Source organism: Podarcis melisellensis, assembly GCF_964234715.1.
Source record: "Podarcis melisellensis genome assembly, chromosome: 8".
NCBI classification, from domain to species: domain Eukaryota; kingdom Metazoa; phylum Chordata; class Lepidosauria; order Squamata; family Lacertidae; genus Podarcis; species Podarcis melisellensis.
The window spans coordinates 63,154,664-63,182,609 of NC_138540.1; the positions used below are offsets into that span (position 1 = coordinate 63,154,664).

At 44.6% G+C, this 27,946-nt stretch overlaps 1 protein-coding gene across 3 annotated transcripts; it reads left to right on the forward strand.

Annotated features, from left to right (window-relative positions):
• The first annotated feature begins 330 nt into the window (after positions 1-330).
• On the forward strand, positions 331-26,129 carry LYPLA2 (lysophospholipase 2). 3 transcript variants are annotated; one of them, XM_081921542.1, is made up of 11 exons: positions 364-428; positions 5,634-5,716; positions 10,911-11,009; positions 14,670-14,701; positions 15,412-15,477; positions 18,293-18,340; positions 19,179-19,249; positions 20,579-20,652; positions 21,635-21,736; positions 21,955-22,131; positions 23,060-26,129. In XM_081921542.1, the coding sequence occupies exons 3-11, from the start codon at positions 10,932-10,934 to the stop codon at positions 23,108-23,110; spliced, it is 699 nt and encodes a 232-aa protein (XP_081777668.1). In that variant the 5' UTR covers positions 364-428; positions 5,634-5,716; positions 10,911-10,931; the 3' UTR covers positions 23,111-26,129. The 3 variants fall into 3 exon arrangements, with proteins under 3 accessions (XP_081777667.1, XP_081777668.1, XP_081777666.1); XM_081921541.1 differs by lacking the exon at positions 5,634-5,716 and having other exon boundaries at positions 331-428; positions 10,905-11,009; XM_081921540.1 differs by lacking the exons at positions 364-428; positions 5,634-5,716 and adding an exon at positions 5,762-5,903 and having other exon boundaries at positions 10,904-11,009.
• The last annotated feature ends 1,817 nt before the right edge of the window (positions 26,130-27,946 follow it).

Sequence of the window (27,946 nt, forward strand, 5' to 3'; positions counted from 1 at the left end):
GCCGCCGAAGCCCGATTTCTGTTCTCATCCTGAAGCAAAGTTCTTAACCCGAGGTACTATTTCTGGGTTAGCGGAGTCTGTAACCTGAAGAGTATGTCATCCAAGGTACCACTGTAATAACAGCAAAAAGCCATGTGAAAATACTGAGCCATTTAATTTATGACACCGGCACGAAGAACCCCGCGGGTCCTTACTTCAGCCGAACAAGATGGCCGCGCCCCTCGAGGCTCCTCTTCCGGACTCCGTTCTTTCCAGCGGGATAGAGCGGCGCGCGACACTTCCGGCGGGGCCGAAGCTTGAGCGGACCCGCCCACCTCGCGCGCGCTGGCGGCAGCGGCGGCGGAAGTTCCGGAGCCGTCTGGTGAGCTCGAGAACTGACTGAATCCTCTTCAGTTGGAAGCCGGGTAGAAAGAGACAAGAGGAAAGAGGTGAGGGGGGAGGGGGGCAATTAGAATCGGGACCATTCTCGAGGGGATAGTCTCGTCGCCGAGGGGGCTTCTGTGTGGGGAGAGAGAGGAGGAGGGTGGGCCGGTCTCTGCGTGAGCGGCGGGCTGTTGGTAGAAGTGGGGGGGGGGGGCACACGAAAGGGGCCCAGGTCTGTGAGGTAAAGGGTTGGGGGAGGGCGCGGGTGGGAGCGGAGGGGGCGTGGGCTGGAGGGAGGCAGAGGGTGAGGCGGGCTGCAGGGAGGGTGTGGCCAGGAGGTGACACTCGCGAGGAGGGAAAGGAAGCTGAGAAAGTGGAAGAGGGTTTGAGGTGCTGGATTTTTTTGGGGGGGGTGTCCAGGGGTTGCAGGTGGGAAGAGGTCAGTGATGGAGGGTTAGGAGCACGAGGAGGTGCTAGCATGGACCAGATACAATGGAAGAGATGAGAGAAAAATATGCACCTGCCAGGACTCCCTGTCATTCTGAGAGTTTGTGTGTGTGTGTGTGTGTGTGTGTGTGTGTTTTTAAAGGTGTCCTGACAGGTGCATATTTTTTTTCATCTCTTCCCAGTTTACATTTACATTTGCCTTTGATGTACAGGAGCTGCTCACCTTTCTCTTCCTTGGTATGGGCTTATCCTAAGAGGACAGGGGATGAGGAGGGGGAATGAGTGTGGGCAGGAAGATGCAAGCGATCGTGGGTAGAATGTGTGTGTGCAGATGAATGGGGGGTGGAATCTGGGTGGGATGCTTTCTGAAAGGATAAGAACCAAAGCTGTGCCAAATCATAGGAGAGAAGTTAATTGCATGCTGCAGTATCTCATGCAAACTGTATTTTTATTGTGAGCAGTGACCTAAGTACCTTTAACTGCTTACAACCTTTGCATATATTGTAGGTACCCTTGCAAATAATAGATGATATGCACTCAGTTTCTATCTTCTACCTTATTCCTAGAACAAAGGTGGACAACACATTCATTATTAAAAGCATATATTGTCTTTTTTCCATTGTATAATAATGTACAAAGTGGATTGCAAGTATCATAATAAAACAGTATGAAATAATAATAAACTAAGCAGCATAAAAACGTAACTTTGATAACTAAAAGAATATGATTCACCTGAACTCAAAGGCTTGTTGAAACAAAATAGCCTTTACTACAATGTTGTATTGTGTAATAACTGTAGATTACATTGGAACTTTTGCCATCACACATCAATAGAAAATGGGTGTCTCTCATGGACTGGGTTCTTTAATATTTAAAGTGGGAGAGACACACACATACATTTGTTAGGAAGAAATAATAACTTCGTTAGTTGTAAGTTGTAAGTTTGAATGCCTTAAACCGTAGTTAACCTACAGATTGATCTGACCATGTTTCCTTGGCATTCCAAGATTGCCTAAGATTGCAGTCAGCATGCCAGAAGTTATAATTTGACTTACACAAAAGCTCAGTTTGTGAAAAACACATCGAGTGATTTGTAAGTTAATTGATTCAGCAAGGCCAGAGTTTCCAGAGCAAGTTATAATGGAATCAAGCTGATGAGTTGTGGTTTTGGCTGAAGATGCACAGCACAGTGTTCTTCATTACAGTACACACAAATCACATTGCTAGATCTGACTAGGAGCCCACTACTCATGCTGTCTTCAGCCAACTACAGTAAATGCCTCAAGATAGAGCATGAAAGCAAGAACCTTAGCCTTCTGCCTTTCCAATTATCTGATGCTCAGTTATACTCTCTTTAAACATGGAAGCTTTGCTGAACTTTTGTGGCTAAAAGTTTCTGTTAATCTTGTCCTTCCATGCGTTTGTCTGATCCTTTTTAAATACCATCTCAGTTGGCCATCAATCACTACTTCTGGCAGTAGCAAATCCTATCAGTTTATTTCATGTTGTGTAAAGTACTCAGGTCCATTTGCAAAAGTTGAAAGCACCACAGCAATAAATAGAATGTGTGGGAAAGGTTTGAAGGGAAGATTTATTCTTAGTATGTATAGTCCCTTTCCCCATACATCTCAGGCATGTAAAATGCTCCATATTGTAGCATTTGTTGTTGTTGTTTAGTCGTTTAGTCGTGTCCGACTCTTCGTGACCCCATGGACCAGAGAACGCCAGGCACCTCTGTCCTCTACTGCCTCCCGCAGTTTGGTCAAACTCATGCTGGTAGCCTCGAAAACACTATCCAACCATCTCGTTCTCTGTCGCCCCCTTCTCCTTGTGCCCTCCATCTTTCCCAACATCAGGGTCTTCTCCAGGGAGTCTTCTCTTCTCATGAGGTGGCCAAAGTACTGGAGCCTCAGCTTCACAATCTGTCCTTCCAGTGAGCACTCAGGGTTGATTTCCTTCAGTATGGAGAGGTTTGATCTTCTTGCAGTCCATGGGACTCTCAAGAGTCTCCTCCAGCACCATAATTCAAAAGCATCAATTCTTCGGCGATCAGCCTTCTTTATGGTCCAGCTCTCACTTCCATACATCACTACTGGGAAAACCATAGCTTTAACTATACGAACCTATACCTATATTGTAGCATGGAGGCTTGATAAACCATTTCCAGCTTGTTGGGTTATGTGTCCTATAAGAAATGAAGTATCTTTTTTTACTATAGCATAGGAATTGATATCAGGCAAAGAACAACATATTTGTGTGAAATAGTTCTTAAAGAGTTGGCTTCTCTTTCCAAGCAACCATCTACTTATGGCATCCTGTTCAGGAGGCACTAGGGAGAGACTTCTTTGAATCAGTAAACAACAATTACAAGTAGTTGTTAGGTCTTTTAGGTCTTCTAGAAAAAAATCCAGAAGAAGTGTCATAACACCTTTATTAGGGTCACCTCAAACACTACCAAGTAGTGAGCAACCTTTCAAATTGTTTGAAACTCACTCTTTTGTAGTGTTTTAGTTGGTCCTAATAAAAGTTTTATGCTACTGTTGCTTTTGGACTCACTCATGTCATGTATTTTGGGAGCATGTTGGGACTGATTTTGTTAGCAATGTACTTAGCTCTGAGAGTGCTATTATTACTGAACAAGCATTATTATTAATATTGCATGACTTCTCTTTGTTACTAGAGAATGAGCAGAGAACACAAATGAAATTCCATTTGCCATTTGAATAGCTTGTTTCTCTTGCCCCATCACTCAGATATGGACAAGGAATGTTCATTTTCCTCAGTCCATTTTCCTAAAGAAGTGCTGGTCATAAGAGCATAGAATTGCCTTGCAGAAAGTCTCTTTAGTCTGGCTTTCTTTTCCAGCTGTGGCTAGCCAGATGCCTCTAAATGAAAATCATGAGCAGGGTATGATGAGAGCCATCCCCTGCTGTTTGTCCACAGCAGCTGATATTCTGTAGTATGCTACCTCTGAACATGGATATTCCAACTGTTCCAGGGTTATTGGCTAGTAGATTTATCCTCCTGAGAATTTGTTTAAACACTTAAAAAAAACCTTCAAAATTAGTGGTCAGTGTTTGGTAGTGCACTTTGTAAATTTAAGAGTTGCATGCCCAACGTAATCCTCTCCTATATCCTGAGCTTGCTGCTGCTTGACTTCATTGGGATCCTAAGTTCTGATAATATTCTGTTTCCCCTTATTCTGTCTTTTTCCCTTTTGAGGCAGAGCAACTGGTAACCTAGTATTCTAATAGCAAGTGCACTACAGTTTTCTATATATGTAATGGCTGTTTTATTTTCGGTCTCTTTCCTTGGGATTCTTCCATCCTGTCTGAATTTTTTTTTATCTTCTACTGCTACCTCATTGTTTCCTACATACAGCTCCATATAATTTATGAATAGGTGAAATAACACCATTCTCAATTCAGAACTGAGGGAGTTTAATTTGCTTCCCACCATTGTGAAAACTGACAATTTATTTCTAATGTCTGTTTCCTGTTTTTTAACCAGCATGCTAAGGGTTTTTTTTCTTAGCAACCCTTGATAAAAAGTTTTGTCAAAAGCTTTTGAGCTGTTCTTGTATTCTTGAATTTTCTGAAATCTTTTGACAAAATTATATGTCTGGCAGGTCTCATGTTTAATGCTCAAGGAATTTTCAAAAAATGGCTAGAAAAAGCTGTGCTGAATCTTTCTCAGGATACTAATTCCTCAGCTGATTCTTCCTCTCTATATGTTTAACAATTCTAGCCCTTAATAAGGTTTTCTGTCAGTAGCAGGGACAGCAGTTAGCCTAATTAATCTGTAGTTTACTGGATCCCTTTAAAAAATGGTGTTATGCTGGCTGTGTTCCAATAAGGAAGCTGATTTCCATGATGCTGTAAGTCGTGAGTTCTCTTAAATTCAAGCAAAATTGTCATTGTTCTTGAAAACTACCTAGCTCATTCAGATTTAGCATGGTTTAGCATGAGGTTCTGTAAAATGTTTTCCCCTCTCCTCAGTCCTTATATATGACAGACTTTCACATCTGTTCCTCAGCTAGGAATGAATGGGCCCTGCATGCAGGTATGCTTTCCTTTTTTTTTAAAAAAAGGAGGCAAGCCTAAGTACTGTATTGTGTAAAATTGGGGGGGGGGTAATTAGATTATAGTACAAGTGTTAATTTCAAGATGAGTACCTTGTATAGAGGTGAAAATGTATGCAAGGTACTAAGATTCCAGTGTCTGATTTTAATTTTTTAATGCACAGATGACCAGATTTTCTATCTGACACATTTCTTTTACACTCCTTCATATAAATAAGGCCATGGTATGCATTTGGGAGAGGAAGGGATTATGATTTCTTAACAGTTAGGGATTGTATTTCTCATGGTTTTTTTCACATGAGCCAGGGTGCCTTGAATGAGGGAATCCTGCTATTTTCTGCACCAACCTTTTCAACATCTTGAGCTCATAGATCATATAAACTAGCGATAGGAAATCTGTGACACTCTAGGTGTTACTGGACTTCAAATCCCAACATACCTGATCTTTGCCACACTGTCTGGAGTTCATGTAAGTTGGAGTTAAACAATCTATGCTATGTGCATAGCAATTTAAATATTTTGGTCACCGCCGAACATAGAATTAGGCACCTTTAAGTTCTTTGCTTTTTGGTGGATTTATGTACACATGGCCCTTGCACAGGTTTGTGGCCCTGATCTTTGCCTTTATGGAATTCTAACCTTGAATACTGTACTGTCTAGTCACTTTTTTTCATAGGCTTTAAAATGATGGTATGGAATAAACAAGCTTGGTATGTCCTCATCTCACTCAATTTGTGGGCAGGTTACAGGACTTCCGGGGAGAGGAATGGTGGTTTGGTTGCCTCTCTGTTAACTCCTGCTTACAGAAGATAATTACAGTATGTAGTGATTGATAATAGACAGATAGCCTGACTATTAATCATTATGCAGATAAGGGTGATCTGGGAGTTGACCTCAAATGTTTTTATCAAGACTGTTTTTATATGCCTGGTGGCTTGGACGGGAGTTATAACGAGCTGGGAAACTGACGAGTTGCCATCGTGCCCAAACTCCACGTAATCAATTTTCACAGGTAAGAAAGACCCACACCCTCTCTTTTTAAAACACTTCTGGGACAAGGAAAACTGTAACAAAAATTCCCTCCATCAGCTGGTGAAAATCTACAATCTGAAAATCTGTAAGTAACACCTTCCGTCATTAAGGAAAACAGAAAGGAAAACGGATTGTTGTCTAAGGCAGAGTGTCTACGGCAGAGCAAAATTCCAGATTTATGGTTTACAATAACGATTAAATGGACATGGGGAACCTCTGTGTGAAAAATCTTTAACTCTTTTTCTCTTTTCCTGCCACTAAACAACTGAAAAAACTGAAAGTAAAGTGGCCGTTGCCAGCTGTGGGTTAGAAGTTAATATGAGATAAGACACGTTGCAGCTGTGATTTTAAGGTGGAAATATTAAGCTAGACTGAATTGCTAATAATATCCAGAACATCAAAAACGTTCATTATGGTAAAGGCACTTTTGGATCTTCCTGTGACTGTTGGTGTAGTTCAACAGTTGATGACTGAATAGTTTCAAATGATCGGATCAGAGATTAATGGAGAAAATGGAGAAGGGGAATACTCAGAGGCTTCAGACTAAATTGATGAAAAGTTGAGAGGAGTAGATCATGAAATAGTTAAGCAGATGGTGATGCTGAAGTGGAAATGACTTCCATGCCTTGATTTGGATGAGAAGGAGAAAATAAAAGTGAGGTTATAGGGAACCCAACAGAGGGCCTTCTCGGTAGTGGCGCCCGCCCTGTGGAACGCCCTCCCTTCAGATGTGAAGGAAATAAGTGGCTATCTTAAGTTTTTAATATTTAATGCTGTATTGTTTTTAACACTTGATTGGAAGCCACCCGAAGTGGCTGGGGAAAATCAGCCAGATGGGTGAGGTATAAATTATTATTATTATTATTATTATTATTATTATTATTATTATTATTATTATTGAAAATTATCTGGATGTGGTATTGATGAAGTTGAGGGGCGAAAAAAACTTTGAGAAAACTTCAGTCCTAGCCTTGCTTCAGTTCTAGTAGAGAGAAAGTATTCTGCACACAATCTGAAGTAAATTAAGAAAATGCTGCTGCTAAAGTTATGATATTCTCTGTGGAAAAAGACTGGAAAGAATGAAAATGGACATGGGCAGAAGAATTTACTATCACTCAATATGGAGTAATGGTGGTGGGAATTAATGGAGGTAATGGCAAAAGAAAAAATATGGTTGACATTTATCAATAGCAATAACAATTAGAGAACCAATCTTGGACTTTTCGTGAGAAAAAGAGGCACCTTGACATAAAAGAAATATTGTTTAACAGAAAGTGGAGAAGGTGGATGTTAGCATGGACTGGATGTTTGAAATAATCCTTTTTTTCCCTTTTTTTATGTAACCTGCGGGTGAAAAATCAGAAGTTTTCTTTTTATCTTTCTCTAATGTTTCTTCTTTTGTCTCCTCCCACCCTTCTTTCTTCTTATTGTTCCTTTCTCTTTTTGTTTCTCTCTTTTGTTTTTCTTCTTTCTTTGGAGTCTTATGTCTGGTGCCTTTATTAAGGTCCAGAGATTGTATACTTATGGGAGTGGTAGATGGTGGATGGAGAACCCTGGGTGAGAGATAGGGAAATGTCGGTCTCCCAAGGTGCTTATTTGTCCTCTGTGGGTGGTAAGGGCTAAGAGTCTAATTACTTGATTTGTATTTTTTGTAGAAGCTATTTTATTGTATTTTGTAATAATAATAATAATAATAATAATAATAATAATAATAATTAATTTCATTCAAGGAAAAAAATTGTGGGCAGGTTACTGTTCACACATTCATGTGTGGAATGCAGTGGATCAGTCTGTGTCTGGACTCTTGGTAAATGGCCTTATCTGAACCATTCAACTGGATTGCACCAATAGCTCAAGATGGCATTTTCAGTGGGGAGGTAAAAAGCTGATGGACCTATGAAAGATCAGCTTCATCCAGATAAGAAATAAGATGCAGGAAATATAGCAATGTGAAGAAGACTTGGTTCCTATGTATTGTTGATATCTAGCTTGGTGAGGTTGCTCAGCACTTGAATCAGGGTGTGAATGATTTGAGGGTCATCTGGTCCACCTTTCTCTCTCATCCTCCCTTCACAAAGGTAACTGTGGACCTCTCTGCATACCACCCTGTCCAGTCCACACCACACTGTGACATAATCAAATAACAGTTGTTTGAGGGGGGGGGAAACAAGCAGAGCAAGCTGCTTCATGTTATTCAAGCAACTGGTACCCTATTGCAATAGAGATGGAAGACCGCTTGAGCTGGACCTCTAAAGATTCTGTGCTTTAATAGCCAAAATCCTTCAAGTGGGATACATTTGTTGTTGTTGTTGTTGTTGTTGTTGTTATTATTAATTGAATTTATATCCCTCCCAGGGTGGCAAACAGATCTACAGTTTAAAAAACAAAACCCTTCTAAAACAGTTAAAACCTTCTAAGAGCAGTTACAGTTTAAGCATTCTAAAAGTTACAGTTAAAACCATTCATTCATTCCAGTGATCTCAGGGATGCCAAGAGCAGTGTTCATGCCACCAAATGCCTGGGTAAACAAGGAATGTTTTAGTATTCCTCCTGAAAATTAATAATGATGGAGACAGATGTACCTCACTAGGGAGAGCATTCCACAAACAGGGGACCACCACTAAATATGTCCTGCCATGGGCCGGTGTCTGCTGAGCTGCCATTGGGTGGGTGCGTGTGGGTGTTTGGTGTTGTTGATGGGGAACATCTCTGTTGTTTGTGTTAATTTCAGGGAAGCAAGGGATGGGCTCACAACAAAGACAAGGGAGCATGGGCTAAGAAACTGGAGTGTGGCTGATAAGTTCAGTAATTAGTGAATAATAACTCTTGTCCTGACCTTTTGGAATTCTCATTCCCGCTTCCTAATCTTTTTCGGGCAAGTTTCTTTGCATAGCTACAGTCACAGGAGGCTAGAAACTTGGTGTTTATTTTAAATAGAAGATCAAATTCTGGATTGTATTCTTAGCCTCTGCTCTAAGCTTTTGTAGGTAACCATAGCATTCAACTTGTCGTTGCTTTTGGCTGTAACACTGATGTGGACTTTTAGGTGATCTGGTGGCAATTGAGCTATACAGTGGTACCACGGGTTAAGTACTTAATTCATTCCGGAGGTCCATTCTTAACCTGAAACTGTTCTTAACCTGAAGCACCACTTTAGCTAATGGGGCCTCCTGCTGCCGCCACGCCGCCGGAGCACTATTTCTTTTCTCATCCTGAAGCAAAGTTGTTAACCTGAAGCACTATTTCTGGGTTAGCGGAGTCTGTAACCTGAAGTGTACGTAACCTGAAGCGTATGTAACCTGAGGTACCACTGTAGTATGATGATTTGCACTGCGTGATTAGGTTAATAATAGGCTTCCAGGTGTACTGGCAGTGTGGCAATGGCTTCATACCTTCCTGGCTTTTGTGGTCATAGTTACACCGAAGTGGGCAGCCATCGGGCATAGCTCTTGTTTTTCATTGTATTGGCTGCATCAGTACATCTCCAGTAGCAGCCGAGGCAGCACAGACTCTTGAATCTTTATGCCCCTGCACTGTTATCAGTGGTTATATAAATAGCCTTGTCCTTTACTGGTGGCATAGAAGTAACAAAAACTACTTTTAAACCTTCAGCTTTTTGGTTGCAGGAGGGGTTTGCTGGGATGAGAAATCCCAGGCTTAATATCAGGGTCTTTATGCTGCAGTTTTGTAAAAGCCACTGACTCCCACTCTGTCCTTAAGCTGTGCCTCCCAAGGCCTTTGGCAGGATGTTACAGGGAACCCTTATCAAACCATATCACTGAATATAACAGATAAGCAGCATTTGAAAAACAAGTCACGGTTGCTTTGAAAACCCTCAGAGTTGGAAAATACAGAGTGGGAGCTCAGCTACCATGTGGTAGCCAATTCTTAGCCTGTTCAAAATGTGTTCACACACACATATACATATTATTTTGTGCCTACGGTATATTCCTCTAGTTGCATCCTGGTTTTGAATTTTGCTTTTTATGAATGTAGCACTTCTTATTCTTATATTTCTACATTAAACGGGTTCATACTTAATTTGTGGGAAAGTACCACAATACTTTCCCACAATACTTTAAATACTAGGGGACAAACCCTCATGGTTGTTTCAGTATAGGATAGGATTTTGTTGACTAGATAATCTGTTACAGACCTCAACTCTATAATTCATTGACATGTATCTACTAGAGGACAACTATAAAAGGGTACAGAAATGTTTTCAGAGGTATTAATAATCTGAATCCTCGCATGTGTCCTTCAGAGGAATGTTTGTAGGTCACATTTCAGGCAGCTCTTTGTGTTTCACGTTTTATATTAAATAATGCTCTAAAGAAGAGATCCATGGCCTGAGATAGGTTGGAGTTTAAAGTATTCAAGGCTTTTAAACGTTGTGTATGTTAGTCTTTTTGCACCTGGCCTGTATGCAGCCTTCTTTTTGTTAGTTCATATCTACCGGAAACTTTCCCAGATGAACTTTTTAAGCAAATGTAAAGTCTCCTTGGAAACCAGACTGGATTTTTGCTTTGCCTAGAGATGGAATATTCTCTTTGCCACTGTCAACTGCTGGAACTAGCTGGTCCAGGTTTTCCAGGTGGATATTCCACCTTGAGAGCTAGTTGTTTGTGGCTTTTGGTCTTGGGTGCTGGTCTGAAGCCCAAGGTTTCTGGGTTGCAACCTTTGCTCTGAAAATCTTGGTTTTCATTTTTAATCCAGGAGCAAGCTTCTAGCCCTTATGCAGGACAGGGAAAGAGATGAAACCTGATGGGCTTCAGAACGGGAACTTGTACATCATGCACACATTTGAAGAGAGGCTTTCACACCCCTTTTGATTCTGTACCCTGCCTGGTTATAAAAGTGACCTAGCTCTTCGCATAGTTGTAAGGTCCAACAAGATTAAGCATTGCAGAGCGGCTCTTAAATTAAAAGTGCTTTGCATATAATAAATGTGTGTGTGTTTCTCTATCTCTGTGTCTTTCAGCGTGAGCTGTGAAACCTCTATTGGTGTATGTGCGGTAACAACATGTCTGTCCCCCTCCTCGCCGATGCCGTGACCATTTCAGGGGCAGAGCGGGAGACTGCAGCGGTAAGGGCTTTCTCTGTCTCTCTCCTTGGCTTGCCATCTGTCGGGATCCAGAAAGATTAGGGGAATTAACTGGATTTCTTTCCTCCACCCCCCTCCTCTTGGTTGCTGCTAATGTCAAGGGGCTGCCCTCCCTTTAACTCAGAAGCTGTTTGAGAGAAAGGGGTGGTGGGGGTGGTGGCAGAGGAATTGTGCAGAGAGAAACTTTGGTGAGGGGAGGGCTGCGGGAAGAGATCAACATGGTTTCGTTCCTTTCCAGTAAACAGCACAATGTTGTTTGTGTAGGACCTGCGCAAAACACCACCGCTGCCTCTGGCAGGTAATTAGCCCAGCTGTATCAAATTGTGTTGGCCTTGACGCTACTACTCTTGCACTAACAAGGAAATAATAGCCAAGGCTTGCTTTCTACCACCCAATTAATGCAAATGTGGGGCTGCTGTGGTCAACCATCATGGCCAGGCGCTTCTGCAGAAATGACACTGACACCCACCAGACTCCCAAGCTCCTATAATCCTCGCCCTTGTTGCTGGCTCTGCCTGCATTTGCACCATCAGATGTACCTTGCAGTTTTATTTCCTGCCTATCTGTGTGAACCAAGCCCTCCCCTTCACAAAGATCTAAATTCTGCAAGGAGAACACATTACATAAATCAAACACATTTTGCCTAGATCGGCTTATTTGTATATAATTCTTTTTCAGTATTTGGTCTCCTCAGTGCTGTGAGAGTAGAGAGATGAGTGGTCTCCAGGGGCGTGGCTGTGAGTGATCAGGAGGCAAGGGGACACCGGAAGTGCTCCCTTCTGACCACTGGTTAGCTCTGCCAACCCCCAGAACACTTTTTTAAAAAAGGTTGTTTTCTGCATTCCTGAGGACTAGTAACAGCTTTTCCGAACATATGTGCCCAACAGACAAAATATGCTAAATTTTGCCACATTCTGGCCAACAGAAATTATCGCAATCTGGAATTCAGCAAATATTACTTTGTAAAGCCCATCTCCTTGTTCTATTATGCAAATGACTCTTGATTAATTTGCAGGTGTAATTGTGCCTCTGTTTCCTTTTTAAAGGACAGAGAGAAAGGCTGATGGGACATGAAGATTTGGAGTAGGGTGTTAAATGTTTCAGAACTGTGGGAAGGAGTGAGATTAAATTATCAAAGAGCCAGCTCCCCTTTGCACCCAAGTTCCATGGGGGGGGTTAAATCTGTGAAACAACCCTCGGATTGTCAAGAACTGTGGGATTGAGAGTTTCGCTGTAATGTGTGCTGATTGAGATGGGGTAGGCAGAGGTATTTGTAGAATTTGTAGCCGTTTTGGTGAGGGTTAGACATAAGAGAGAAGAATGGATGTGTTAAATGAAAGATGGAACTAGAACAGTAATAGGTTTTCTGGCATAACCATTTGGAGCCACAGGAAGGGAAAGGAAACTGTACAATTTCCTCTCCCAAAGACCACAGTGATAATGGCTAGGAACTTGCTCTTCCGCTAGAAATGAAAGCCATGTTTTTCAGAGCTCGTAAGCAGCCAAACCATATATCAAGATCTGCAACAGAAGCAAAGCTTTACAAGTCTCTAGCTTTCCATTGGGTAGATCCTGTGAAGACATTCACGAGAACTTAGTTTGCACTAACCTCTCTGCAAGAGGGTCTCTGGTGGTCTGCCACATGGGGAGTGGATGTGAATACTCAGGTGTAAATATTCGGAATGTGCCTCCTCAGTTAACTTGGATTGTGAACAGAGATTGAAGCTGCTCAGGAGACATGACTCCGAGGTAACTGATGGTGCGAACAGGCCTGCCTGCCCGCACGTGGATCTGTCACTGCCAAAATACTTCTGGGTTTAGCAGTGTGGTAACCTGCTGCAGAGATGTAGCCATGTAGCTGGTTGATGGAAGCTTTTTAACCCTCTCACCTGGACTGGAATTGCTAACTTCCCTGACCTTTCTAATGAACAACTCTGTTTTTCTTCAAGAAGGCTGGAACTTGTGGTTGCCAACAGAAATGGGGAAGCAAAGCACATCCAGCTCTGCTAGCGGGTGTTTGGTTTCCTCTATCTGGGCTGCTGGTCAAGAATAACATTGATAACAGAGGGGTGCAAGAAGCTGTGCACCAGCATTTCTATGTGAATTTTCGAAAGGCCAGATTCCGTTGCATGGAGAGCCTGCCTTTTAAATAGGACCTTTATATCACTGTGATTCTCATTGCTAAGATAAATTGCCCTGTTCTTCAGCAAGATATGCTGAATTCTTAAACCTGTATAATTTTTTGCAAATTTGTTCAATATCTCTTTATTATGTATAATTTACTGCACAACTTCTACTGTTTCCATTCTCATCAAATAAATATACCGTATTTTTCTGTGTATAAGACTAGGCTTTTCTCCCTAAAAATAATGTCAAAAATTAGGGTGGGTCTTATATACAGATACATCTCCCCCCCCATTTTCTTGAATATGAGTCCCCAAAAATAGGGGGTGTCTTATACATGAGGGCATTCTACAGACGGAAAAATACGGTAATATGCAGAGGGGGCAGAGGAGTTATGCAAGGCTCAGAAGCCTCAACCTCTAGAAACCAGACTGGGCCACCTCTATGGTTTTTGAGACTTTGCCGACCATACCCACTTGGCCTCAAAGCCATAAAGGTTAGAAACATCTTCTTTTTGAAAATGGAGATTCTCAGGAAGCCAGATATTGCGATCCTGCGAAAGCTTATACTTTCTTTGAGGTGAAATAATAAATGCTTGAAATAGGCAAGGCTTAGGAGAGGAGGTGGTAACAGCGTGTTGGATTAATTCACAGAAAGCAATAACCTTGACCCAGACGTTATTGGGGGTGGGGCATATTTTTTAAACAACATTTATATAATGGTTACTCAAACAAAAGTCTTCTAAGTGGTTTACAAACCATCTATAATATTCATTTAAAAATACCAGCAAAAGCAAACATTTAAAAAGTTACATCAAAAAGTTTAAAATACAAAAGAATATAAGTAAATTTAAAAACACAAATTGCAACTACATGCCTGAGTATGCTTGCTGAAATGAACAAATTTTTACCAGGCACTGAAAGTATTACAGTAGGTGCCTCCTACTGTAAGTGGGCAGGGAGTTTCAAAGTTCTGCCACACTAAAGGATGGATTTCTCACAAGTGTGGAATGCATGTTTTGTGGCATTTGTAGAGTGCTGGTTCTGGAGATCTAAGCAGTCAAGTGGGCATGTATGGGGTGAGCTTATCACAGTGCCTAGGTTTAGGAATCCTAGATGATGGTTTAGGAATCCTAGGTTCCTAGATTCCTTGGTTTAGGATCCTAGATGATGGGCCTCTCTGCATGGCTCAGCTTACGTCTTGTGTTTGCCTCTGTCTTCCAGGTGCAGATGTGTACATGATGTGTTAGCAGTCCCTTTTCAGTGACGTGGGGTGTGGTTGAGGCATTCTCTTCTTACAGCTGGGGCACACACATGGTGATGTGTAGGCTCTTCGTTCCCAGCCTCTCCTCCTCACTTTAGGTTGGGTCCTTCCTGCTTTTCCCCTTTAGCATAATTCACTACAGCACTTTTTTTTTTTTGCAACTAATTGGTCTCACAGGATGCTCCTGATGTGCTTTGGTAGCACTTTTGCACTTGTTGTGCTGCCTAATGTGTTATTTTCTGCTTGATTTCACAGGTCATTTTTTTACATGGGCTTGGAGACACAGGGTGAGTTGTTTGGGTTGTGTTAGTAACTGAGGCAAGAAGGGAAGGGGAAACCTAATTTGTCCCAGCAGCCTGGACCCAAAAGAGCTCCTGTTTCTAGTTGGGAAATGTTGAATGTTAATATTCTAGCCAGCATGAGCAGCAGCAGGATTGGAATGAGGAGATGTTGAGACAAAAGCAATAGTTTACCAATCCAGAACACATTTTCGCATAGGAAAATGCCTTATACCAAATCAGATTATTGGTCTATCTAGCTCAGTATGTCTACACAAGCCTTCTCCAACCTGGTGCCTTCCAAAAACCTTGGACTACTGCTCCCATCAGCCCATTCCAGCATGGCCATTGGTCAGGGATGATGGACATTATAGTCCAAGACATCTGAAAGGCACCAGGCTGGGGAATGCTGGTCTGTGTGGACTGACTGCTGAGCTCTCCTGTTGGGATGCTACACCAGGTGGAGGAGGGCTTACCGACTTTACTGGATTGCAGTTACTCATACAGGGTATTTAAATTTGCTTGAGTCTTTATGCATAGCTTTGCATAAATGCTTCTTACCACAGTTGGCAGCTATGAAAATGTCCCACCATGTCTTTCCAGGAGAATGGCTTTTGGTGGGGGAGACAGGCAGTGGAAAATGCTTGCTTCTCCATTTTAGTTTGTCTGTTGTGCAGTGCAAGTTCTTATCTATGTTCTTTCTGCCTTCCCTACTTCAGGCACAGCTGGGCTGAGGCCCTGTCCTCCATCCGGCTTCCTTATGTGAAATACATCTGCCCTCATGCGTAAGTGTTGCCTCTGCCCTGGGTTACAATTAAGGCTCACATATGTTTCAGGAAACAGGCCTCTGCTTGGGGTGTGTGTTCCCCTTATCAGTCTGGTTTCCCCCAGCCAGAAATAAGCTTCCCTTACAAACTCAGAAAATACACTCACCACCCCCAGCCTAGTGCCCTCCAGTCATTCTGGACTGCAGCTCCCATTGGCCCCAGCCAGCACAATCTCATCATCCCTCACCAATGGCCATGGTAACTCTGGGCTAATGGGAACCAAAGTCCAACAATGGGGAGGAGGTGCGGAACACAGGTTCCCTTCAGGCCTGTGTGTGGTTTTAATCCTAGCCAAACTGGAAACATTCTCTTCACCCATGGAAACTAGTTTGCAGGCATTCTGACAGCTTTGCTCTCATGTAATTTGGAACCTTATAGGCTGAGAGGCAGGATAAGGTTGTTGCCTTAGGTCATTTTTGTGAGCTTCTCTGGGCTTCTGGTTGGTTACTGTAGGGAGCAGCATGCTAGAGTAGGTAGCCCTTTGATCTGATCCAGCAGAGCTCCTCTTAGGCGCATCATTGCACCAGTGCCAGAGACTTCGCTTCCTTAAGCACAATACAATATATATTCCATTAGTGGAATTGGGCTGTGATGTTTTTCCTGCCTGCATCCACTTTTTCCTTTTTAAAATAGAAATATATGTATGTGCTAAGGCAGAATCTCAGCTGCATCCCAGTTCTCTTTCTTGTTGGATCAAGCCAGCTCTGGCTGTCTCAAAGTGAGAATAGCACTTAACCTATAGCTTTTTAGGGGCTATGGCTTACGTTTTTGCTGCCTGCTTAAGATTCTGCCCTTGCAAAAAAAAAACCCATCCCCACCAATCATTAATTAACCAATCATTGTATTATCCCTGATATTCTAAACTTTTTCAATCAATTTTTTTGAAGATTTTAAACTGTAAGATACTACAATCGCACGAACATCACAACAAAAAACAATAATTTGGTGTTAATGGTAAAACAGCTATATTAAATATTGAGGTTGGTACATTAATATCATAGTGGTGACCCAATCTGAAAAATAGACATCAGACACGATGTTGACTTTTGACCACCTAGAGGTCAGTTAGTGCAAACTTCTTGACTGACCAACATTAACAGAAGCCACCATTTCTCCACGAGGATGTCAGCCTTAATCAGCTGATATTCTAATCTGAAGAACATAAGATGATCCTGCTGGATCAAGCCACTGATGCATCTGATCCAGCATCCTGGTCTCACAATGGCCCACCTGTTGTCTCTGGGGAGCCTGCAAGCAGGACCCAAACACAGAAGCACTCTCCCCTCTTGCACTTTCCAGCAACTGGTACTCACAAACATTACTGCCTCTATGACAGTGGCTGGAAGGAGCTCAGTAGATCTTGCTAGCCAACCCAACACTCTGCCTGAACTCCCTAAGCTCCAGCTCCCTATAACATGCATGGATTATCCAGTGTCAGCCATTCAGGGTGTTGTACACCACCCAGCAGAGGTGCTTATTTCAAAAAGCCTTCAGTAAATTAGCCCAAGATCTTTGAGGCACAAAGCACACTGCCTCTCCACCTCAGCTCTTAGCATGAGTTTGCTTGCTTTGGACAAACATAGTATCTGCCAAGCACATACTAAGAGGGGCTCACAAATAATTTTGCCCTTGTTACAAAACTTGAGAGTCTGTTTGACCTGGTTTTCCTTTCACCAAGTCCCCACCCCAGCAGCTCCCAGGGGGAACATGGACAGATAATCATACCCCACACCTGGACCATCGTGCCCCCCCTTACACTGGGGAATCTTTAGGTTTGCCACAAAGAGCATGTTGACAAGCAAGGTGGGGATGCATCAGCTGGGGTGGGGCTAAAGTGGTGTGTCTGGGTGCCATACAAGATGATAAACGGGCATCAGTTTCCCTTCTAGGCGCCTCTTTGAACTTAGACTTGCAGTGGTAATGGCAGGATGAGTAAAATAGGCTCCAAAAGAGCTGATTTCTGCCTTCACCTACATTCTTTTTGTCAAAACACTGGGAAGAGCCATGCAGTTCTGCCTTGAGCCTGCAGTATCTCCCCCCACCCCCCGCTTACCTTGCAAAGCAGCCGTGTCTGTTTTTGCGACGCCACCTGGGTTAGATTTAAGACAAAATGGAGTGACTTGCAGACTGCTCCTACTTGAGTCCGGCTCTTTTGTTGGTAGCAACAGGCAGACATGCGAAGCCCTGTGCCCACTGTGGTGAGTGCAGACTCGTGAGCTTTTCAGGAGATGGCTGCTGCTTCCTCAGCAACTCTAGCCAAAGCACCTAGCTCATGCTCAAGTCAGTCCCCAAATGTCCAGGTCCCAGGGTGGGCTGCTTGGCAACCACACCAAACGCTGCCTGATCCAGGAGGGACTGTGTGTATTTCTTAGAAAGGAAGTAAGGGCAAGCAGAGCAGGCTGTGTGTGCGTGCGCATATGTAAAGATCTTTGTCACCTGCTTCTTTGCAAAGCTAACCCTACCTGGGCAGACCCTGAGGTTGGGTACTTGGGGAAAAACAGCTAGCAATTCTATAGCTGGAACTCAGTCATGTTTATCCCATACCTTTTGGAGTCACATACAAGTTCAACTTGTACAAGTGTAGAAGTTCAGGATTTGAGAGAATGTGCAGCCTTTGCAGGTTTTTGCAAACTCCGCTATGTCTGGATGAGTTGAGGTTTCTTAGGTTTGTGAGGAGCCTCATGACCTGTTGTCTCTTCCTACTGGAGCATAATTGCCTGCTTCTCTCTCTCTTTTTCTCTCTCCCTCCCCCCACCCTCTCATATGCTTGCAGGCCTAGGATCCCTGTCACCCTCAACATGAAGATGGTCATGCCATCCTGGTTAGTATAAAACAATGTTAATTTAATTGCTGACAGATAAGCGACGTGCCCCGGCCTCCTGCCTCCCAGGCACTTCTTTTTCTGGCCTGCATGACATCATAAGGAGATATGGCAGCCAGAACTAGGCTTGTGGCAGTCACCAGGAGTGATGGGGAATGATACAGATGAGAGGCTGATGGGAGGGGGAAAATTAAAGGCAGCAGCTGTGTGCAAAGGTTTAGTGGACCTGAGGAAGCTGGCCGATGCTTTTTGGCTAGGGCAGATTGGTGCATGATTTGTAGGGGGCACACCATGACTACTCCTATAAGGCTGGGGTTCAAACACTGTCGAGGATGAAGACTCTTTAAATAAGACATTTGGGCCATGAGGTTGAGGGGTACTGCCTACCAGGTAACTTGCCTTGCCTAGGATTCTGATTCCTTTAACAGTCTTTTAAGAAATGTATATTGTTTCAACACCCACAGGTTTCACTTCTAGATTTTTCTACAAACTTTTCCTGTGTCTCTAGTTACTTTTCTGGGCAATGGGCATTAATGTATATTCACAATACAGCAGAGGAGCATAGGCAGGCTTGCTGCCTTTTAAGACCTGGTGGAAAGAAGGTCTCTGAATTGGTGCATGTCTGCAGCCAGCAGATAGTCTTTCGGGTAGAAACCTCTCCAGCTTCCCAGCAGAGTCCTCCCTTAATCACTTTAATTCTTTCATACAGAAGATTTTGGAATGGCACAGCCAAGCTGCCAGGACACTATATAGTCATATAATGTGCTTGCTTAGCCAGCCTCATGTAGGCTGCTGGTGGACCAGAGAACAGGGGCTGACTTGCATTTTTTTCTTCCAGGTTTGATTTGATGGGCCTGAGTCCTGATGCACCTGAGGATGAAACTGGAATTAAAAAAGCTGCTGAGAACCGTAAGAAAAGTTTGCCCAGGGGTAGTGTTAGAGCTGGTCTACATTTCTTCAAATTGTAACTGACAACATTTGAAAGCCAGAGAGAAAGAGAGAGACTTGGGTTCTGTCATAAAGAGCCTCTGCCCTTTTTTACATTCCCAGTTCAAAAAGGCCCACTTCCTAATTCTTGCAAAAAGTAAAGCGAGTGAAGCAGTTTGGGATGTTTACATTCTGAATGCATGGAAGGCTTATTTTAAAACACTTCCTCCTAGTGCAAATGTAACAGAGGCATCCTGTAGACAATGTTTTGCATATCTTAAGCCATCCTCCACTCCCACACCATATTTACCCCTTCTCCAAGAAGATTTCACCCCTGCCTGCCCTTTCCAGTTTTAACTAGTTTTGTGTTACAGGTGCAGTGGTTGCAAGCCATAGTTCCTATCGGAAACATATGGAAACCATGGTTATGAGGAAAGCTGGTTGTAGTAACCATGGTTTGCATTGGTCTGTATAACAAGTCCTTGGCTAGCAACATGGGAAATTACCTTACCTAGTCAGACCTTTGGCTGGGTGCTGTCTATGCTGATGGGCAGCTTTTTGACAAGGGTCTGTCCAGCCCTATCCAGATTCTGGGGATTGAATCTAGGATCTTCTGCATGCAAAGCAAATGCTCTACCACCGATTTGCAGCCATTCCCAAATTGTTAATGCTGGCAGGAGAAGAAGAGGAGATGAATCACTCCAGCAGGAAAGATCCAGAGAGTGGGAATGTGTGCTCTCAAGGCGGATTCCTGATTTGCAAATGTGTGGCACCTTAGCACTGTCTGCCTTTTTAAACACCAAAGAAGAGTGGTTTCTGGGTTTTAGCAATCACACACCAACTCTCTCCAAAGCTGGTGTGACATAGTGGTGAAGGCTGTGAATTGTGAATTCACTGAAGAGGTCTTGGGCAAGCTTCAGATTCCAGAGAAACAGCCATGTTGGTCCACTGCAGCAAAACCCAGAGTCCTCTGGCATCTTAAAAGACGAGCATGTATTTTGTGGCATCACTTTTCATGAGGGAGAGCTTAGCCCAATGCAAACGTTGATTGTCTTATGCTTTCTCTCTCTCTCCCCCCCCCCCTTTTCAAACTCTACTCCTTTTCCCTTGATCTCTGCCACTGGAGGCCTTGCCAGAAAGAACATCACACTCCTTTTAAAAACATGACATTTTGAAGCAGAGGAAACTGTGAAATAGATCTGTGCCAACAGACTTTGTCTTTGTAATTATTGTACACCCAGCATATTTGGCACCTGAGATGCAAGGCCTATGATATTATGCCACCTTGAACTCTCTCCCTCTGCATTCCAGTTAAAGCGGTGATCGAACATGAGATAAAGAATGGGATCCCAGCCAACCGTATCATCCTGGGAGGCTTTTCACAGGTGACTGGTGTGTGTGTGGCAGGCTACATCCCCAGGATGGCAAGCCGGTGTGTGGATGTCGGGGCTGGAAATGAGGAACAGGGCATGAGTACTGGTGCTGGGGAAGATGGAGAACTAGTGGCTGCCACCTTGCTAATGGGGGGGGGGAGCATGGGAGATGAGGTATAGCTTCCTCTGGAGCAGCAACTTGGATGTGTGCAGTTGTTCCAACAGTACTGAGGTTAAGTGGTACCCTGAGTCATACTGCTTTCACTTTTTCCATTCAAAACCCTTATTGCCATGGGAAACACACATGCTTTGGGGCAATGTCTGGTAAAACCTTACAACCCAAGGATGGGTGTGGGAACAGAGTTAGACCTCTGGAGTGGAACTTCTGCCCTCCTAACCTACTACAGTGGTACCTCGGGTTACAAACTCCGCTAACCCAGAAGTAGTACCTCGGGTTGAGAACTTTGCCCCAGGTTGAGAACGGAAATTGCGTGGTGGCAGCGGGAGGCCCCATTAGCGAAAGCACACTTCAGATTAAGAACGGTTTCGGGTTAAGAATGGACCTCCGGAACAAATTAAGTTCATAACCCGAGGTACCACTGTATTTTCCTGTTTCCTTCTGGCAAGCTGAACATTGCATGCAAAAAAAGAGAGGGAAGCCTTTGAAGTTTGTGTTGGTAGAATATAATCAAATATTTTTGAAAGCTTTAGGTTGCACCAGGTCTATTTTTCCCCTCAAGCAGTTAAGTGGGGCAGGAAGCGGCGAGGGCTCTTCTCTGACACTGTGCATGAGGAGTGTGGCCTCCACTGACCTATGTGTGTCCCCCATACCATTCGTGCCATAAGAACCAGGAAATCTCCTACAAAGGGGTGGGGTGGGGAGGGCTGTTCAACGGGGGTGGTAGTAGATGAGAGTTGTGTGCACCTTTGCATTGGTAGAGGGTCTTTTCTGGAGCAAGCTCTGACCTGCTTTCTAATCTTGGTTGCGCTTCAGGGTGGCGCGCTGTCCCTCTACACGGCGCTCACGTGCCCACACCAACTGGCTGGCATTGTGGCCCTCAGCTGCTGGCTCCCCCTGCACAAGACCTTTCCTCAGGTACTGCAGCCCCCTCTCCCCCTTGAATGTGTTGCTGTTGGCCCTGTGGGTTGGGCTTGGTGCATGCCGGGGTGGCTGCTCAACTGGGAAATGCCTGTCTGGTAGAGCAGTTCCTTCACAACTAGCTTGCCCAGGTACTGCATTTCCCAGAGTGCAATGGGTTGTTCACAGCTTGGTCTCCTTCCCCTGCTGCTGTTTTCCCCCCCTCCCTCCTGCAGGCAGCAAATAACAGCATGAACAAAGACATCCCCATCCTACAGTGCCATGGGGAGATGGACCCCATGATCCCAGTCCGCTTTGGAGCCCTCACTGCCGAGAAACTGAAGGGCATTGTGACTCCAAGCAGGGTCCAGTTCAGAACCTACCCAGGAATGATGCACAGCTCCTGCCCTCAGGTTAGTTGGCAGCCGGTAAACCCATTTCCTAGGATGACTAACTAGTCTTAGTTGAGGGCCATATCTTGGTTGCAGCCTGGGTGCATGCCGGGACAGTAGGGTTGAGATGCCCTCTCTCTACCTTACTCTGGAAGTATCTGAGAAGGTCCTGTGCCTGGTGCCTCGAACTTCAGAGGTTCAGTGGATGGCATCCAAAAGCAAAGCATCCTTTGAGGTACTCCTTGAAGTGCCTTCTGCCATGAGCCCTTATTATGGCTTGTATGCTCCAGTTTTTGCAGACCTGGTGGTCTCAGGCAGCCTCTTTTTGATCCCCACTTAATTATATCGTACTGCTGCAATCAGCTGTCTTTAAGAGGATATGTATTTTTTTTAACCGATTAATTCAAAGGAGATAACAGTGTTAGTCTGGAGAACTAAAAATAGCAGGTGCCCTGTGGAAGCTTAAAGGTAGACAACTATATTGTGGCATCAGCTTTCATGGGCCAGACCCCCGAACTCCTGATAAAGCCAAGTGCCATCATGACACTTTAATGGTGGCTTTTGTTTAATCTCAACTTGCTTCAATTGACTTTTGATTTTATATGAGCAGCGAAATAAGTTGCTGTGAGCTGGCTTGGCAGCCGCCTCTTGTGGCAGCCAAAAGACTGCTTGAAGCTTGAAAATCAGCGTACATGTGTGGGCAACAACTCATGTAGCATAACAAGGAAAATGGCCAGTCCTCCCCCCCCCCCCGCCCTCTTGATAAGCTCAGTTCTCATTTCAGCTCTTGATTTTTTTTTCTGTTTTATGGCCCTCAGTTCAATGCAGAGAATCTTGTCACTCCCCGAAGGGAGCACATGAACTGTTTGAGGCTGTTAAGTCTTTGAAGGGGAGCAGAATGAGCACACGCACAAAGAAAAACCACTACTTCTCTTTTTACTCTGTGCAGGAGATGATGGCTGTGAAAGAATTCATTGAGAAGCTGCTGCCCAGGATTTAAACAAAGCTACTGGAGACTGTTGCAGGGAGAGGAGACAGAGGTCACCACCTGTGATCTTTAACCTTGACCTGCCCAGCTGCAAATGGGGAGCCACAGCAATCCACCTCCACTTCAGCCAGTTTCCTTTCTCTGGCCTTTCCCTTCCTCCTGCACCGCCCCCCTCCTGTGCATAGGGAGGGTTGCCCCTCTCTCTCCAGTACATGGAGTGAAGGTACGGAGCGGTTTTAAGGTACAGCTGAGAACCATGTGGCTGCCTCCATGCAAATTTAGTATTTTTGGTCACCTGATTTCCGCCTTTCTTTGCTATCTCTTCCCCCTTCCCCAACCCCACACAAATGCTTGCTGTGGCAATGAACTGGGTGGTAGCCAAAGGCTTAAAACAAAGGTATTACGAGACTGTGTTCTGCGCTGTTACAGTATTTGCAGGGAGCATCTACAAAGGTATCTGAGCTCCCTGATGGGTTTGCAACAATCCCACCCACAGTCCCTGTGCCCCCCCTTTTCTGTGATGCAGAGCCTGAGCCTGTCCTGGTGGAACCCCCTTAGAGGTGCAGGTAGGCTCAGGGCCCCCCTCTCGAGTTGCCAGTGCTTGGCTTTTTGGGGGCAGGGGAGGCAGGTAAACTGCCCCACCTAGGCAATCATTCCATCCCTGTTCTACCATCCCATCCACTCTGCCAGGCGAAAGGAGGAAGGTCTGGCTGGCTGACGGGCTGTTGTACATCCTCCAAGCATGTCCTGGGGCTGCTCCTCCCCAGTCAGCCACATGCACCATTCAGCGTGCTAACAACTCCCAGCTTGGGCTGGAGATACCATCGGTTGGGGCGGCGTTAATGTGGTGGAGGGGCCCCCACCTCACCAGGAATTGCTTCTAATGTATGTTCTTTTAAAAATTCCTTTGTTTGTTTCTTTCAAAATCATCTCTGCTGTGGTCCCCTCCATTGGGTCTATCTTGTTTTGTACCTACACAGATAGGGTAGCGTTTGTCCGGAAGGTAGACACGCAGCAAGCTCTCGGCAGCCTTTTGGGCACCGCAGCTCTCAGAAGCACCACTCCTCCACTTCCTATCCAGTCTGTATCGAGTAGCTGCAAGCGGCCTTTTTGTCTATGGGGTGCAGTCTCCCTCTTATCACTCCCCACCCCGCTGGTCTTGTTAGTGGAATGGGCAAGCACGGTCCCCCTCTCTCCCTTCTAGCCCTGGTGGCTGGCATATTTTTTGAGGCTCTCCCCTAAGTCTCTAGTCTGTTTTATTTCAGTAACTCTCCCCTTTCACCTCAAGCAGAAGGCTCTCATCCCTATTTCTGGCAAGGGGCTGTGCTGTTGAGCAGCCAAGGTTCTCTTACCATCACCCCTTCAGCATCCAGACCCGAATTATCCACCGGCGTGGGCTGACACCAGCACTGACAGCCAGGGACAAGATGTCTATTCAAGGAGTTTTCTTCCTCTTTTTGTGTGAAGGGCTAAATGTTGCCTCCCACATTGTCCTACTGTGTTGCTCTTTGTGAGGGATCTCTCTGCTCATTTCCTTCCCCTGGCTCTGTATGGTCCTCGGTGGTTGGTAGCAGCAACAGCAAGGGAGGTGTTTGGGGTCCCCCAAAGCTAGGACAGCCCTCCCTCTGCTACACTTTCCAGTGCTTTATACAGCTATATGCAGCAAAGGGGGATCTCGGCATATCCATGTAGGAATACATGGCCTGCCCTTCTAGAGCTTGCATCACAATGGCAGCCCCAAAGGAGATGTTGCTCCCCTTCCTGCTTTCAGTGCAAGGCTGCCTCCTCTGCCCTGAGCAGCTGCTGCTTCCCCCAAAATCTGCTTTTTGCCAGCCTTGGGGATCATTTGGCCGCGGCCAAACTTGGCTTCTCTAGAAGGCAAAGTGCCTTCACTGCCAAGTGCAATGCCTCCCACTTGGGGGTCTTTCCTTTTTAGCAGCTGGCAACTTGCTGGGTTGTCCTCCAGGTCGCAGGGGCTTCCCAGATCTCACTGGAAATGGGGCCAGATTACATGGCTTGGTGCTGGAACAGCTCACATTCACAGAAACAGCAGGGGTGGTTGGAGAGATTTGTTTGTAATGGGCCAGAATATTCTGTATGGCCTCTTTTTATCGCCAGAGAAGCAGAAGGCACTAATCATTTCATAAACTGATTTGCATTAGATTCATTTTGAGCGACTGCTTAAATGGCAAAGCTGCCTCTTGCTTGCTCTGTGGAGGGTTTGAATCCTCCACTATTCTGCTTTGGGTTTGGACGTTCTAGTGGTTGGGAGGACTGTGGCTGGTCTTGGACATGCAGCAGAATGAAGTGGTAGAATCCCAAGGTAGTAGAGGAGGGGGACTGTACAATTTCACAATTGCAAGGTGGGTTTTGTGTGCACTGTTCTTGAATGCTCCCTGACGTAAAACTCAAATCCCTGTAAGTAGCAACACATCAAACAGAGGTTCTTATCTAGCCCTCTCATCTGCTGGATTTCTACCTGCAGGGACCTTTGTGCGTGTGTATGCTGCTTTTTTACGTAGGGAGTATTTAGGCATGTTATCCCACCACCACTTCAGCCTTCACAAGGAAGTGTTGTGGTGACAATCCTTTTCCTTCTGCATTTTGCTCCATCTGCAGACCAGGCCTTGGCTTCCTTCTCTATAGTGAGCGTGGGCAAGCAGACATGAGGGGTGATGCTCCTCCTGTGCTTGTGGCTGCCTGGCTGCTGCTGCTGCTCTCTCTCCTCTTCTCTGACCATAAATTGGATTGTTCTATATAGTAGTTACACAGAGAAGCGCCCTGGACTCTGCTTCAGTTGCCACTGCCAATTTTGATTAGATCCTTCTCAAAGCAAATTGTCAAAGTGGCCTGCAAGTCTTGGGTGTCTCTGGAGGGAATGTGTTAAGAATATGGAAGCCAAAGCAAAACAGTGGCTTCTGTATGTTCCTGCATATGAATTAATTCTCTTCCCCAACCCCCCTTTCCCTTTTGTCTTCCCCATACATCATTTTTATTTTTGTGTTCCACTGAGATTAAACAAACACAACCATCTGTGCCTCACCTTGTTGTTTCTTCAGTGTAGTCAAGATGTGTCAGTTTCTCCTACAGTCGTTAAGTGTTTAAAGCACTGTGTACGCCTCTTGGTTTAGATGAATAACAAGCCTGTGCAGTAGCTCATAGGCCAGGGGCGGCTGGTATGTGACCCTCCAGTTGTTGCTGAACTACATATCCCATCACCCCCAAACATTGGCCATGCTGGCTGGGGCTGATGGAAGTTGCAGTTCAGTAACATCTGGAAGGTTGCAGATTAGCTACCCATGCTTATAGGTGACTTTCCTACATGAAGAGCAGCAGGGGAAAGAGAAACTCACCTAAGGCCCTGTGGGCTTCATTTGTGAACTAGCATTTGATCACAGATATTCCCAGTCCAGGCCCAAATACCTATTGCAACACTGGAATTCTACAAACTGCAAGTTACCATCTTTGATTTCTAGAGTGCAACATGTGACCCACAAGACAAACTCCCTAGAAAATATTGTTTTTGTCTACTAATTTTTTTAAGGCTCTAGCCCTTATTGTGGCACAAAAAAGCCTCCTGAGGCTAACTGCTGAATGGCTCTGAATCCAAATACTGTATGTACAAAAGGGCTTTATGTAATAGAGAAGCAGAGTGGGTGGTTTGGGTAGGAGAGACTATTCCCATGTAACATCTTCGGTTTGAAAGGGGTTTTCTTAACTTCCCCTTCTCATTGAGTCAGGGCCAGCTCAACTGTTAGGCAGGTGCTGAAGACGTAGGGAGCAGCAATGAAGTGTTGGCTAGCGCTGTGTGCTTGTGCCTTGTGATCCGCCTTGCACCCCCTCAGCTGACCGCCTGTTTCACCAGTTGCAGTGGAGAATGCTGTTCCATCACCAGCACTGAAGTAAGGCTGAGATGCCACTCGGGGTGTGCGTCTGTGTGCATGCATTATTTTGTCTTTCTGGCACTGGCAGCTAGATCTCTTAGGCTGGCCCTGAGGACAGTATTGTTTACTCTGTTTAACACTGGCTGTTCAAGATCTATCTTCCTTGAGAATTGTTTCAGCTCGAGATGTTTAGGGACTGAAGTTGGAACATTACATGCAGAGCAGGAACTCCCACCTCAATCACACAGGAAACTTGTAACCCAAGCAAGGCAACATTCTCATTGCAATAGATCTTGCTATTGCCAGGGTGTGTGTGGTAGGCATCTGTCTTAAGTGAGGACAAGGAAGTTCCTGTTGCCTACATTTTGTCTCAACAAAGAGAGATGCCTTGTGCGTCTTGAGGTGGCAGTCTAATCTTACTCTGCTATCTCAGAGTATGTTAGGCAAGGCCTTGTAAATACCTGGCTTTGGGGCAGGAAGCCTTAATCCACTTGTTCGCAAACAGTCCCATTGACGTCGGTGGGCGCTGTTTCACCACCAGGATGTGCTTGCATGTTACTGCTGGTGCTATAATAAAAGCTGGAAGTGAGCCTAGTAATTATTACTATGTGTTAATCATTTCGTGTATATTTTGCAATATCTAAAAACATATCAAAACACACCTTTTAAAAACCTCATCCCCCTTAGTCTCAAGCCACCAAATTTACACTGGCAAGATTTACATTTTGCTAGTATCTTCTGGGATGTGTTCCAGGCAGATGACCCTAAGAATAACATGGTTATATATAATCATTCAATTGCATTTTCTCCAGTGCCCTTCTATGTTTTTTTAGACCTCAGAAAAATCTGGCTCCTTTTAGAAGGATCAGTGCCACCTCTGCTGCTACTTGGCCATGTTTCTGGTGGCAGTGGCTATCATTATGCTTCACTTACTCGGCACAATTTTAATAATGTGTCTATTTTT

Excerpts from the sequence above, each read along its gene's own strand:
- LYPLA2 (XM_081921541.1), top strand. The coding sequence starts at position 10,932 with ATGTGCGGTAACAACATGTCTGTCCCCCTCCTCGCCGATGCCGTGACC. Across the intron at positions 19,250-20,578 it reads TAAAAAAGCTGCTGAGAACC|TTAAAGCGGTGATCGAACAT; the intron begins GTAAGAAAAGTT and ends TCTGCATTCCAG. Across the intron at positions 21,737-21,954 it reads TGCACAAGACCTTTCCTCAG|GCAGCAAATAACAGCATGAA; the intron begins GTACTGCAGCCC and ends TCCCTCCTGCAG.